Source organism: Polyodon spathula, chromosome 16 (genome assembly GCF_017654505.1).
Source record: "Polyodon spathula isolate WHYD16114869_AA chromosome 16, ASM1765450v1, whole genome shotgun sequence".
In the NCBI taxonomy this organism is placed as follows: Eukaryota; Metazoa; Chordata; class Actinopteri; order Acipenseriformes; family Polyodontidae; genus Polyodon; species Polyodon spathula.
Window position 1 is genome coordinate 22,550,133 of NC_054549.1, and position 14,507 is coordinate 22,564,639.

At 42.4% G+C, this 14,507-nt stretch overlaps 1 protein-coding gene across 5 annotated transcripts; it reads right to left on the reverse strand.

The window, feature by feature from the left end:
* Positions 1–13,845, reverse strand: LOC121328548 (emerin-like). Of its 5 annotated transcripts, none has more exons than XM_041273258.1 (13): positions 13,646–13,844; positions 11,727–11,846; positions 10,846–10,956; positions 10,626–10,669; positions 10,041–10,066; positions 9,659–9,763; positions 9,402–9,506; positions 6,710–6,814; positions 3,015–3,119; positions 2,758–2,862; positions 1,795–1,899; positions 799–903; positions 1–672 (listed from the first exon to the last, which is right to left on the reverse strand). In XM_041273258.1, exons 2-13 carry the CDS (start codon positions 11,806–11,808, stop codon positions 417–419), a joined length of 1,254 nt encoding a protein of 417 aa, XP_041129192.1. In that variant the 5' UTR covers positions 11,809–11,846; positions 13,646–13,844; the 3' UTR covers positions 1–416. The 5 variants fall into 5 exon arrangements, with proteins under 5 accessions (XP_041129192.1, XP_041129193.1, XP_041129196.1 ...); XM_041273259.1 differs by lacking the exon at positions 13,646–13,844 and adding an exon at positions 13,106–13,126; XM_041273262.1 differs by lacking the exon at positions 2,758–2,862 and having other exon boundaries at positions 13,646–13,845.
* Between the last annotated feature and the right edge of the window lie 662 nt (positions 13,846–14,507).

Consider the following 14,507-nt stretch of genomic DNA (forward strand, 5'->3'; position numbering starts at 1 on the left):
GTCCGACATCAGACTGGAAAGGGAACATTGTAATGCCGGACCTGGTCTGACATAGGACCGCAAAGGGTTAAACACTCAGTAGATGCTGAAGTCAGGAAAACTAACTTTCCATGGCAAACGTTTTCACTAGAAGTCTTTTTCAATGTCTTCAGAGGACACTGCAAACGACTTCTAGACAAAACGCTTGTTGTTGAATTTAAGTTTTTTAGTGCGCTATATAGTGCTTCACCACTTCATAGGCACAAGAGGACACAGTTGGACATTGAGAGAAGTCAGTCTTACATGCACTTGAGTTTCAGTCATGTACAGAACCCCCAAACCCAAAGAGAACCCCAAAACTTGGGCCGTACAGCTGTGGAGGACCTGCACCTTGAAATGCAGGGAATGGTGGCTTCGGAATGAAGGTCTGGCCATGCTTAACTTTTCCTCTCAAAGGGGTTTTTGGGTGGAGTTTCCATGCTAGTGAAAACATAGTAGAGAAACAAAGCAAATATCAAGAAAATCAGGAACTGGAACCAGACTGGGATATAGTGCTTTCTCTCCGGAGCCTTTTCCTGGGCGGAGCTGGCTGGAACTGCCCTAGATGCTGATGCGGTGGAAGGTTTCAGCGGGGACGGGTTAGAGTGAGACACGTTTCGGTACATGGCCTCTCTGCCGTAGATCTGCCTGGATCTGGAATAGAAAGAGGTAGAAAGACTTTGGTGTTTAATGGACTCATCGCTGTCAGCAACCGAACGCTTGTCATTGAATTTATTATGTTTCTTTTATGTGTTTCTGAATTTGAATTTCTGAACTTACGAGTCTCCAAAGCCCTCTCTTTTCCTGGGAGATCTGGACAGGGATGACGTTTTTGTATTGGTCACAGAGCTGTACCTTGTCTGTGAGTCGGAGTAGCGATTGGCTCTGGAAAACAAACCCAAGAAACATTCATCAGTAAGCTAGCTTCTTTTAATGTTTCTATTGAAAACATTGAGAAAGACTTCTAGTGGAAACGTTTGTCATTGAATTGGTGATGTTTATTAATAATAATAATAATAATAATAATAATAATAATGATAATAATAATAAACTTTATTTTGTATAGCGCCCTTAAAAGCAGTCATCTCAGTCAATTAATAGTACTGCAATAAATAAACACATTATGCATAAAAGAAACACAAAGAGATAGAACAATCATAAAAACGCCTTTCTAAAAAAGTCTAACTTTAAAAACACTCAAAGAAGCAGAGTCCCTGATCTCTAGTGGAATAGAGTTCCATAATTTGGGGGCATAGCAACAGAAGGCCCTGTCACCCACAGAGCGCAGGCGAGCAGGCGGGACACACAGCAGTCTGAGATCAGCAGAGCGGAGGTTGCGAGTGGGAGTGTAAAAAGATAAAAGTTCTGACAGATAAGTCGGAGCTAGCCCATGAAGAGCCTTCTATGTCAGCAATAAAATGTTAAAATCAATTCTAAACGTGATAGGCAGCCAGTGCAAGGCCTCCAAGACAGGAGTGATGTGATCTCTTGAGTGTGACCGAGACAAAATTGTGGCTGCAGAATTTTGAACTAATTTAATTTTACTGAGGATGCTACTGACACCCCAGCAAGCAGGGTGCTACAGTAATCGATCCTGGAAAAAACAAAAGCATGAACCAGTTTTTCAGCTGCAGGTAGAGAAAGCATGGGAAGCAGTCTGGCAATATCTCCAAGGTGAAAAAAAGAAACCTTGACAGTATTCAGCACATTCAAAAGTTAACCCAGGATGGAAGATCGTTTCTTTTGGTATTCCTGAATTTGAATTCCTGAACTTACGAGTCTCCAAACTCATCTCTTTTCCAGGGAGATCCAGAGAGGGATGGCGTGTTTGTGTCGGTCACAGAGCTGTACCTTGTCTGTGGGTCGGAGTAGCGATCAGCTCTGGAAAACAAACAAGCATCAGTAAGCTACCTTCTTTTGCCGTTTCTGTTGAAAACATGGTCATATTATTATTATTATTTATTTCTTTGCAGATGCCCTTATCCAGGGCGACTTACAGTGGTCTTAAAATATCACATTACAGATAAAGAGAAGTTATAAAATACAATATAGTAAATAAGAGCAAAATTAAATAACAGAATATAAATACAGTAAATAATTACGTTTGAGAGCAATTTCAACTAAGAGCAGTTAAACTTCTATTAAAAGTATTTGCTTATAAAAATAATTTTCATTAAGAGCAAATAGTAAGTACAATAAATGAATAAGAACAGATAAATGAATAAATAAATAAATGAATAAGAAATAAGAGTAATTACAAAAAATGTGAATATGGTTAAGTATGGATCAGTTAAGTGGAAGTGCAAGATGATACAGGTTGTGATAAAATTTGGGTGCCACATAGTCCAGTATAGTGGAGACTTGTGAAGTTTACAGATGCTATCTGAACAGGTGTGTCTTAAGGAGGTGCCGGAAGGTGGTTAGGGACTGAGCAGTCCTGACATCCATGGGTAGGTCGTTCCACCACTGAGGGGCAAGGGTGGAGAAGGAGTGGGCTCTGGAGACGAGGGAGCGGAGTACAGCCGGTGGTGGTGGAGGAGCAGAGGGGGTGATGGGGTGTAGGGAGAAATAATAGTCTGGAGATTTGAAGGAGCAAAGATTGAAACAGCGTTAGGCGAGTACAAGAGTTTTGCCAGACCGGAGATGTGAAGACACCGAGTAAGATTTCTTGTCGCAAAGTTTGACATCGACTTAAATACATTTCTTTTAGTGTTTCTGAATCTGAATTCCAGAACTTACGAGTCTCCAAAGCCATCTCTTTTCCAGGAAGATCCTGGGAGGGATGGCGTTTTCGTGTCGGTCACAGAGCTGTACCTTGTCTGTGAGTCGGAGTAGCGACTGGCTCTGGGAAAACAAACACAAGAAACATTCATCAGTAAGCAAACTTCTTTTAGCGTTTCTATTGAAAACACTGAGAAGGACTTCTAGTGGAAAAGTTTGTCACTGAATTGATGACATTTCTTTTAGTGTTTCTGACTCTGAATTCCTGAACTTACGAGTCTCCAAAGCCATCTCTTTTCCAGGGAGATCCGGAGAGAGATGGCGTGTTTGTGTCGGTCACAGAGCTGTACCTTGTCTCTGGGACGGAGTAGCGACTGGTTCTGGAAAACAAACCCAAGAAATAAGGATCAGTAAGCAAGTTTCTTTTGCTGTTTCTATTGAAAACATTGTCATATTATTATTATTATTATTTATTTCTTAGCAGACGCCCTTATCCTGGGCGACTTACAGTTGCTACAAAATATCACTTTACAGATAAGAACAGTTATAAAATACAATAAAGTCAGTAGTAAATAAGAGCAAAATTAAATAACAGAATATAAATACAGTACATAATTACATTTGAGAGCGATTTTGATTAAGAGCAGTTAAACTTCTAGTAAAAATATTGGCTTATAAAAGTAAGTTCCAATAAAAGCAAATAGTAAGTACAATAAATTGATAAGAACAATTTCAAATAAGAGCACTGGACGTCCTCACAGTAGCACATCACCATTTTCTTTTGAAAACAGAGGTCAGTTGGGAAGGGTAATGGTTATCATTTTCTTTCAGGGAACCAGGGTTATGGTAATAACCTAACGTTCCCTTTCAATGGAATGACAACCAATACTGAATAGGAAGCTTTACCAAAGCTGTCGTGGCTCCACATTACCGACAGTACAGCCTCACGGCGATAGCCTCAGAGCCAACATGACGCCTGCAACACCCTAGAGCCCAGAGAGGGTCTCGTTCGGTTTGTAACATCAAGGCGGTAAATATGCTCAAATGTCTGTCCATGTAGCAGCATTGCATAGCTCATCTAAGGAGGCTCCATGAAGGAAAGCCCACGAAGTTGACTGGCCCCTGATAGAATGGGCCGTCCCACGGTAAGAGGGAGTCCGTCTGTTCATACGCCAAGCGTATGGCATCTGCCACCCAGTGCGCTAGACGTTGCTTCGATAGGGGTGCCATAATAGCCCCTCCGCTTGGCCCAGGAGGTCCTTGTGCAGCAGGAGCTGCCACGGCTGACCCGACAACATGTCAAGAGGAGAGCAAACCAGGGGCGTCTCGGCCATCTGGGTGCAACCAGCAAAACCTGTGCTTTCTCCACCCTGACCCTCTCTAGTGTCAGGGGTAATAATGGTAACGGAGGGAAGGCATAGAAGAGCCCGTGGCCAGGGGTGAGCTAGCGCGTCTACTCCCAGGGGCCCCCGTCTCTCTCCATAGAGAACCATAGGGGGCATGAGTGGACTTGGCTGTGGCAAAGAGGTCGACTCGTGCACGTCGAAACCTCTCCCAAATCTGTTTCACCACTTGAGGATGCAGTCTCCATTCTGAGCCTTCTGGACAGGAGGTCTGCTGCCTTGTTGTCCACACCAGGGAGGTGAACTGCCCTGATGGAGCGCGAGTTTGTGACAGGAGTCTGTGCGCTGCGTGGTGAAGGCCCGGCAAGCGCAGGCCATCTTGGTGGTTTATGTAGGCCTCCACTGTAGTATTGTCCGTCCGGACCAGCACATGTTTGTGCAGTAGCTGCTGGCGAAAATGAGATAATGCCAGGTTCACTCCTTGCAGCTCTTGGGCATTTATGTGCGCTTGCTGCCAATGTCCCTTCCACTGACCTCTTATTCCTCTCCCATTCCAGACTGCTCCCCAGCACAGGCTGAAGGCATCTGTAGTGACCATTTCCTTTCTGTGAGGGGATCCAAGGGGAGATCTGAGGCGCAGATTGCCAGGAGGGAGCCACCACTCCAGTGTCTTCCGGCATTGTCTGATCACTCGCACCAGCCGGTACCGATCTCGGACCAGGTGCACCTTGAGCGTATTTACCCAGGCTTGAAGTGGGCGCATTCTCAGCAGCCCTAGTGGAAGGATTCTCGAGGCAGCTGCCATCAGCCCCAACAACCTTTGATATATTTTGACCTGTAGGAGAGCGTCCTCTCCGAATAGGGAGAGTGTGGCCTCCAACGACCGAATCCTGTCTTTCGACAGTGAGGCAAGCATGCTCACAGAGTTCAGTTTGATCCCAAGGAACACTGTGGAAGTTGCTCTTCTGTTGATGTACCGAGAGCCTTAACTTCGTCACATGATCTATGACCCGTTTTGTTGTGTGCCTCTGTGTGTCTTTTGGAATGCTCGCAAACTAGCCAATCGTCCAGACGGTTCAGGGTCCGAATACCCCGCAGCCTGAGTGAAGCCAGTGTTGCATCCATGCACTTTGAAAATGTGTGGGGCGCCAGCGAGAGGCCAAAACGACAGCACGCAGAATTCATATGCGCTGCCTTGAAAGGCGAAGCGCAAATACTTTCTGTGCGTGGGACAGATCGGGACATGGAAGTAGGCGTCTTGCAGGTCGATCGATGTGAACCAGTCGTCCGGTTGGACGGACTTGAGGATACGCTGTGCTGTCAGCTTGCTGAACATCCTCTGTTTGAGGAACAAATTGAGGACCCTGAGGTCCAGAATAGGTTTAAAACTGCCGTCCCTCTTGGGCACCAGGAAGTACCTGGAGTAAAAGCCAGAGGGCATCGCTTGGATCTACCAAGCCTACAGCGTTCTTCTGTTGAAGATTGGCGATCTCCTGTTGAAGGAGTATCGCGCTCGCTGGTTCGACGATGACGAGGAGCACACCCATGAAGGGTGCCGGACCTAAGTGGAATTGTAGAGCGTATCTGTGTCTCATTGTTGATAGCACCCAGGAGTTCTGTCAAGCGGTCAGAGCCGAGTCAATCGGTGCCGATGGGGAGCACGGTCAGTGCTGGGCTGTAGGTGCTGTTTTTCAAGCCTGAAGTTGGCCGTAGAAGCGCGGTCGATGCCGGGCTGTGTAGCTGATTCAGTCGTCGTGGGCGCCGAGACTTGCCCGAGACTTGACAGGGGCACAATGCCCAAGCGGTTTGGGTTTTTTTTGGTTCGCTGTGGCCGAAAAATCGACGTAGAGGACGACGTTGCGAGCCCGCGGGGTCTCCTTACAGCACCACAACAGCTCTCAACACGGTATGGCAAACTACACAAGGCCTCGTGTCATGAAAGAGAGCAATGGCCGCTTACCAATCTCAACAAGAGGGGTCGAAACCAGCTCTACTCCGTAAACTGACGCGCGAATTAAGCAGGAGCACTCTCAGTAACACTCGAAAGCGTGACTACCGTGGATAAATTAAATTTGAAGGTATTAAACCGACAAATCAGCCAAATGCGGACAATGAAAGCACGAAGCAATCTGTGACCTGTCTCAGTGAAGTGAGAGCGAAAATGGCAATATGCTACTGTGAGGACATCCCTCTTCAGCAGGAGGTGGGAGGGACTTCCCCCCTCACAGCAGGGCCCTGATAGGGCAGCTTTTTTATATATGCTCAGTGATTGCCGGTCAGAGAGGGCTCTTCCCATTCAGTAATGGTTGTCATTCCATTGAAAGGGAAGACAAGGCGAACAGCAGAGTTCTGGATGAACTGGAGCGGATAGACAGTGGAAGCAGAGAGGCGAGCGAGGAGGGAGTTGCAGTAGTTAAGGCGGGACAGTACAAGAGGCCTGAACTAGGAGCTGTGTGCAGTAGTCTGTGAGGAGGGGGCGAATTCCGAGGATGTTGCTGAGGAAAAAGCAACAGGAGCATGCCAGACCGGAGGTGTGATGACACCGAGTAAGACTTATTGAGGCAAAGTTTGTCATTGATTTAAATACATTTCTTTTAGTGTTTCTGACTCTGAATTCCTGAACTTACGAATCTCCAAAGTCATCTCTTTTCCAGGGAGATCCGGAGAGGGATAGCGTGTTTGTGTCGGTCAAAGAGCTGTACCTTGTCTCTGGGACGGAGTAGCGATTGGCTCTGGAAAACAAACCCAAGAAACAAGCACTAGTAAGCAAGCTTCTTTTAGTGTTTCTATTGAAAACATTGTCATATATATATATATATATATATAAATAAATTTGTTAGCAGACACCCTTATCCAGGGCAACTTACACTTGTTACAAAATATCACAATACAGATAAGAGCAGTTATAAAATACTGTAGGAACAATTCAATAAAAGATCATTTAATATCTGGGTTGATTAGTTCTCTCAATAATAATATTTAAATTGACGTGTTTCAAAGATCGAGGATTTACTATGAACACATATCCACGCGCAGACACAAGGTATGTTTAATCAATAGTGGTATTTTATTAAGTACACAAATAATAAACAGAAATCAGAAAAGTCAGAAAGTAAATCTCTTAGTCTCTAAGCACAAAACACAATTCCAAAGCTCTCACTTCATTCATGCTTGACTAAAAGGCAGTTGAAACATGACACCGCCTTTCCCCTAGAACATCAGCAGCAGGCAGCAGCCTGTGACCTAGCTAGTCTCTCGCTCACACACACACACACACACACACACACACACACACACACACACGCCCCACACCCAATGCACAGAGTACACCTGAGATAATGCAGACAATCTTAAGAATATATCACATTAAGCTTATTAATGTTATATAAATTAAGTATATGGCAAGTTTCCTTTTAAAAGAAACTCTTCATATAACAATGGTAGATGATTATTTATAGTTACTTCAAGTTTCACTAAAAGTTATTTTTAATTAACAGTTCAATTCTATGTGAATGTGTTACAATTAATTAACTTAATTCCATGAAAGGTTCCTTGAAGCTTAGACTTTTGGTCCACTGGTTTGGAAACTCAATCTGTTGAAGTGTCCAGTACAAACTCTCCTCTCAGCAACGACATCTTCAATCCTACGTTTGGATCGAAACTTGGCAACAAGGTTTCAATTCTCGACAGAATCAACAAACAGCTGCAACAAAGTCTCCAATCCTCGGTATAGGATCCACACAGCGCCCGTCCGCTCTGTCCTCTTCGTTGAATCTTCAGCTAGCAGGTAGCAGGCACTGCTTCTTTTCGATACTGTGGGGTTTAGGTAGACAGCAGACTCAGACCGGTTTATCTCATAACAATCGCTGTAAGTTTTACAGCAGTCTCCTCGTCGGGCCTCAGTCTCGTTGCTTGCGGTCGCTGACTCGCTTGCTTCCTCGTCTTGGGTGCATCCAGGCAGAGTCCTGGAGTTGCAGCTTTGCTTAACAGAGTGACAGCACCTTGTTCAGCATTCGACATGGGGCGCAAAATGTTCAATTTCGCTTTGATTTTTATAGTCTTTTCACCCTGCTGAGTAGCCACTTTCATGAGATCATTTGTGCATCTTGCCTTTTCAACTCACGGATTTTGGAGATTCGTCCTTTGTCTGCTTCCTTTCGTCCAGCAGCTGCTTGTTGCAGTTGGGACTGGTTGACCTCTGTACTTTGTGTCCTCCTTGCACCAAACCGTTTGTATTTGCAGTTTCGCAGTCTCTTCACTGTTCTTTCACCCTCACCCAGTCCAGATGCCCCCCTCCTAGCCCTGGTCATCTTCAGTTCAGTATTCCTGCCAGGAACCAAGGGGCCCTTTTTCCTAAGACACAGCAGTTTGCTTTTTTTCTTAAGACACAGCAGTTTCATTAATTAATCCAGTTATATCATTAATACATGTTCATGTATTATGATATTCAGGGACTATATCCTACAATACTAAATAAGTATAAGAGCAAAATTAACTAACAGAATATAAATACAGTAAATAATTACGTTTGAGAGCGACTTCGACTAAGAGCAGTTAAACTTCTAGTAAAAATATTTTTTATAAGTTCCATTAAGAACAAATTGTTCTTATTCATTTATTGTAATATTTCAAATAACAGCAATTACACAGAATGTGAATATGGTTACCTTTAAGATAAAATCGAGTACGAGATACCGAGAATATAATTATAATTGACAGCAGTAGTAGAATACAGCAGTGTGGAGCAGTTAAGTGTAATTACAAGATGATGCAGGGTGTGAAAATTTGGTTCCAGTATCATATTCCAGTATCATTTTTATCATATATATTATATATAGATATGTTATTTTGTTTTAATAAAAGTGCATTTTTTAAATATCTTTCTTATTGAGATGTATATAGACTTAAGTAGTATTGCATTGTATGCAATGCATGCTGTATGATATCTACATTATATTCATGACATCTTTAATTAATCAGATCTGGTGTAAAACATAATAATTAAAACAAATCAGATAGCGTTAAGAGCAAGTTCTCACGTAATAATCTACAAGCATAACCTGTGATATGACATTTTATCTTTCCTGAAAAACGACGACTGCAATAGTCAAGGCAGGACAGTACCAGGGTCTGAACTAGGACCGAGTGGAGTAGTCTGTGAGGAAGGGCCGAATTCTGAGTATGATGCTGAGAAAAAAGCGACAGGGGCGTGCCAGACCGGAGATGTGAAGACACCGAGTAAGATTTCTTGTCGCAAAGTTTGACATCGACTTAAATACATTTCTTTTAGTGTTTCTGACTCTGAATTCCTGAACTTACGAGTCTCCAAAGCCATCTCTTTTCCAGGAAGATCCTGGGAGGGATGGCGTTTTCGTGTCGGTCACAGAGCTGTACCTTGTCTGTGAGTCGGAGTAGCGACTGGCTCTGGGAAAACAAACACAAGAAACATTCATCAGTAAGCAAACTTCTTTTAGCGTTTCTATTGAAAACACTGACAAGGACTTCTAGTGGAAAAGTTTGTCACTGAATTGATGACATTTCCTTTAGTGTTTCTGACTCTGAATTCCTGAACTTACGAATCTCCAAAGCCATCTCTTTTCCAGGGAGATCCAGACAGGGATGGCGTGTTTGTGTCGGTCACAGAGCTGTATCTTGTCTCTGGGTCGGAGTAGCGACTGGCTCTGGAAAACAAACCCAAGAAACATTCATCAGCAAGCTAGTCGGGAAAACAGAAACCGCGAAAGACGTTTATCTAAAAAAATACATACAAAATAACTGCAGTGCCAGATAAAATAAAAATGCATACTACAGCATGTGTTCGTTTCAAAACTGCACATTTGAGACCTTTAATAATATTATTTTGATGGCTACAATTACTTTAAAAGGGTAGTAAATATAGTTGTATGTTATAAGTATCTCTAATGTTATTAAAAGCAGCAAACACAAAGATCTGCTTACCCGTCAGAAAAAACTTCATAGTGGGACTGAAAAGACAGAAAAGGGTTTAAATTTGACATGGTTGGTATGCTACCAGGCTGTCTCATATTGCTATTACAAATATCAGAAATCAACCAATCGCAGTGCAGTATTTCAATTCCAGTATCTCCTGTGTACAGATATCGTCCTATGCAGTGAACATCACACCTAGGGGTTCAAAGGCAAAACTAAAACACAACAGCCTGGTACCTTTTGCAAAATGCATCATCCAACTGATCTCCTTTTTTTTTTTAATTGATTAACTTGACACTGGTTTCCCAGAAGAAAATATGCCTGAAATCGCTACAAAAACGTTTACAAGACATCGTGGCAGTTGTTTTTGGACTGAACCACAGAACCAAATACCACAGACAAGAGAAAGGGGGGCTAGGTCCAAAAAAGCTTGAGGACCACTAGAGATTTGAACAGTGGATGGTCTAATTTTACTGCAGTTCAGTGACACAGGACAGGAGGCAGGGACAGTGGATCTCCATACACAACTCTGAATCTAGCTGTTACACTGGACAGTATGAGAACACATACAGCGGGAGAATAGAAGAAACTTACCGGTGTCGTGTATTGAGCTGGATATGAGATGAAGGTTTCTGTCTCTATAACACAAAGAGACACAAGATTGTATCAATAATCCGTCAATGGCATTCCAGAGCAGTTTCACCCATTCCAGGTTTTACTACCAGCTTCATTACATCGATTTTCATTAGGCACAAATGCTGGGACTTCACACCCTGAGGACAGCAAGTAAAGGGTTAATGGCAGCCTCGCTTACCTTCCTCCCTGTAATAGGTCTTGTCTGGCGATGGCTTCTTTACCTTGCCCTGCTTCTTCTCTTTGCTCATTGCTTCAAGAACCTTCTTTTCATATAGTTTCCGGGTAGTTCCTAAAGCAGCAGGGAAAAGACAGTTACTCAGTTTTAAAATGGTTTAAGCCAATGAGCTTTCGTTTGAAAATGCTGTCTGCTACCATACTGGGGTGAAAGACGGCTCTCAGCTTGTGTGCCCTGCTTTCAATATCAATCAATCAATCTTTATTTTATACAGCGCCTTTCATAGTGGACCACCATCACAAAGCACTTTACAAGAAAAGAGCAAGAAAAGCCATAATACTTTAAATACAGAGAAATGCATAATACATGATATACAGTAAAAAACAAACAAACAATGCATAACACATTAAAATATAAACATACCTCAAGAAAATTTACAAACAAGAGGAGGCCATCCAGCACCTCTATCATCAGTCTATATTTGCTTTGCTTATTCATACTCTTGCAATTTGCACTGAGTATCTAAAGCTGTGGCCAAAAGTTTTGCTCACCTAGAATTTTAGAATTCCAACATAAAAAACAAACTACATGAACATAGTTTTGACCTTTTATTAAACATCAGGTCATCAAAGAAACTACAAAACGATACTGCAAAAAAGTCTACCGGAAGCCATAACAGTAGTACAGCATTTCACATTAGGTTTCGAAATGTCACATTTTTGTTAACTCTACAAGGTGATGCAAAACATTTGGCCAGAGCTGTGTGTTTCAGTATTAGTAATGGCTTTTTAAGCACAGGTGCGGTCACCAAACACAGCGCTCGTTCAGCGTCAGTGCCTCGTCCTGTGATCAAGGTGTGTAAAAAAGCGGAGTTCCTAACGTACCAACGACAGGACCGTGTTTGATTTCATACTGGTCCAGCAGAGAGGCGAGCTCTTGGTCCGACATGCTGCCAAGATTAGGCATGGTTGCGGCAGGATTGTGGAGGGCAGCCAGGCTTATATCTGAAAATAAACCAAGGCAGGTCAGTAACATGCATACCTCATCAAAACCACACAACTGTTCATTCCTTTCACTCACTGCCATAGGGTTTATATTACTAAACTGTGTAATGGCTTGGGACATAAGGCAGTTTCACTGAACGATAAGTGCCTTATTTCTGTGCTGGAGATTTCGCTGTTTGGGTGTTGGAACATAAACAAGTTTATGAACGAGAGGAGACCGCTCAGCCACTCTGTAGGGGTCCGGTTCCTAGTAGCTGATTCATCTCAAATCGTTGTCAAGTCTGGTCTGAAAGGATCCCAGTGATTCGGCCTCAGCAACACGACCAGGTAACCCATTCCATCCCCTCACCATTGTGTGAATAAGGACCTCCTTCCCTCTGTCATAAGTCTGTCTCCATTTAATTTAAGACATAGACCAAAGACCTATTTGGAGCTACAAAGGTTAGGCAGTTCTCAGTTTCTAAGCCTGACACGCGCACTTCCTAGGTTGTCATCAGGGGAAGCAGCTGATTGGTTAGGGACAGACAAGAAGCCAGTGAAGGGGTGGGGGCAATGTTACCCTTCAGGTGACCAAGTAAGTGCAACCCTAACTGAAAGCATGGCTTGCAAACAGAGCTTTCATGACCCTACAGTAGTACCAGATATTTTAAAAGATTGACTAACGTGCACATTTGAAACGTATATAACGATTGCACAGCAGGTAAGACTCATGGAATTGTTTTACTAGCTGCAATCGCTTTAAGTTTCAATATCTTGCTTTCTCTTTTGGTTAAAATCTCTCCACTAGTAGGTAACAGTTTCCATTTCCTGCACTTAGTCATCAAGCAGTAACCCACCAAATGGAGCCTGTAATTATAGTGCATGAGGGAAAACTGTTTGAGAAACTAAAAATAGCACAATTCTAAAGAACTCCGTTTAGAATTAGAAACAAACCCTGCACTAGAATAAAGGACAACAGTTTTATATAACACATACATACACACATACATGCATCAGAAGTGTGGTCAATTTTACAACAGAATTGCTTGTTGAAATTACAGTGTTATTTTATTGAATTACAATAGCAGCCGTAAATCTAATTACAATTACACTAAAAAGTAACAAACAACCATCCACATTAACATGTTTACTTTAGTAAGTCTAACAAGGCAGTCATCAGGGGTACAAACACAGAAACATACTATGCAACTTCTTTTAAAAACAAATCAGCAAAGGTGGTTGAAAATACAAGAACAACTACCGAATAACCAATTACTTACACGGTATAAAGTACAATTACAGTGACGTGGGCATGCCGAGGTTCAGCTGAAATTGTAACGTACCAGAATTAACGCATTAAACAGGCTTAACTGTCCTATTGTAAAACATGGAGTCATAAAAGGGGTACGATAAAACACATTTCAAAGATTATATATATATATATATATATATATGGGGTAAACAACGGTATAAATGCACGGGTAAACTACACATTTCCCGTTGTAAACGCATAAAAAGGGCCATTCCGAATACAACACGTGAAAAACGAAACGTTGCACTGTGCATGTTGAGTTTAACATTTGCAGTTCCCTTTTGTGGTGAATCAAGCTCGTACTAAAACCAGGAACGTGCGAAACTGCTATGCAATAGGAGTCGCATTTTCATCATTCCAAAAAAAAAAAAATTGCAGAAAATTTAATAAATCAAAACATTGTAAAATGGTCCGATCCAACGAAAGAAAACGTCCTATATAGTCCATGCGAGAGAGAAAAAAATGTACGGTTAAGTAATGTGAACAGAGGTGGAAAAAACACGCTTACCTTGTTTTGCGATGCTTTTGTCTCTATATCAAGTTTGAAAGTATAACACTAATTAAAATGAACGCATACAAACGGAAGTTGTGGTGCGTGTGGGTTTTTTTGTTTTGTTTTGTTTTTTTATGTGCCCAATGAGTTTGCGTATTTCGGGCCTCATGTGATGTAATGAGGAACACGGCCGTGCGTTTGTCAAGGGATCCCACAGCGCCCCCTGCCGTTCGCTTAATGAGAACTGCGGATTGGATATGTCCTAATATAAATCGTACCCTAGCTGCCAAATTCCTTACAGCTTGGGTGAGGTTTCTACAGGGCGTTGGCGCTTGACTGAAAAGACTAAGAATGTCTTTGTTTTATTTTAGATGCCACATTGCTGTACAACGTCAATAAAAACATTATTTGAAATAGGAGCCCGCCTATATCGCCTTTTAGGTTCCCTATCATGTATCCATTTTATAAAATACTTTTTTTCTTTTCAAAGTTTTGACAGGGCAACTTCTCAAACTCACCCCTATTATGTTTTAGATCCTACTACTTCACCTGGTCTGCTCTTCCATGCATTTATAACTCTCTGTGTAAAAAAGTGCTTCCTGCCTTCTGTTCTAGACTCTACTTAGCTTCCATTTCTGCCCTTGGTTTCTTCTCTGTTTAATTTGAAGTTGTGTCTTGGGTTCACTTTATCTATTTGATCTGCGATTTTAAAGACTTCAATCAAGTCCCTTCCCCCTTCTTTTTTTCTAGGCTGAAGAGATTTCATTATTTGCACCTGTGCCTGATCTCAGCCTAGTTGCCCTTCTCAGTACCTTTGTCGAGCAATGATGCTTTTTTTTGTCATGTGACCAAAATTGCCCACAGTATTCTAGGTGGG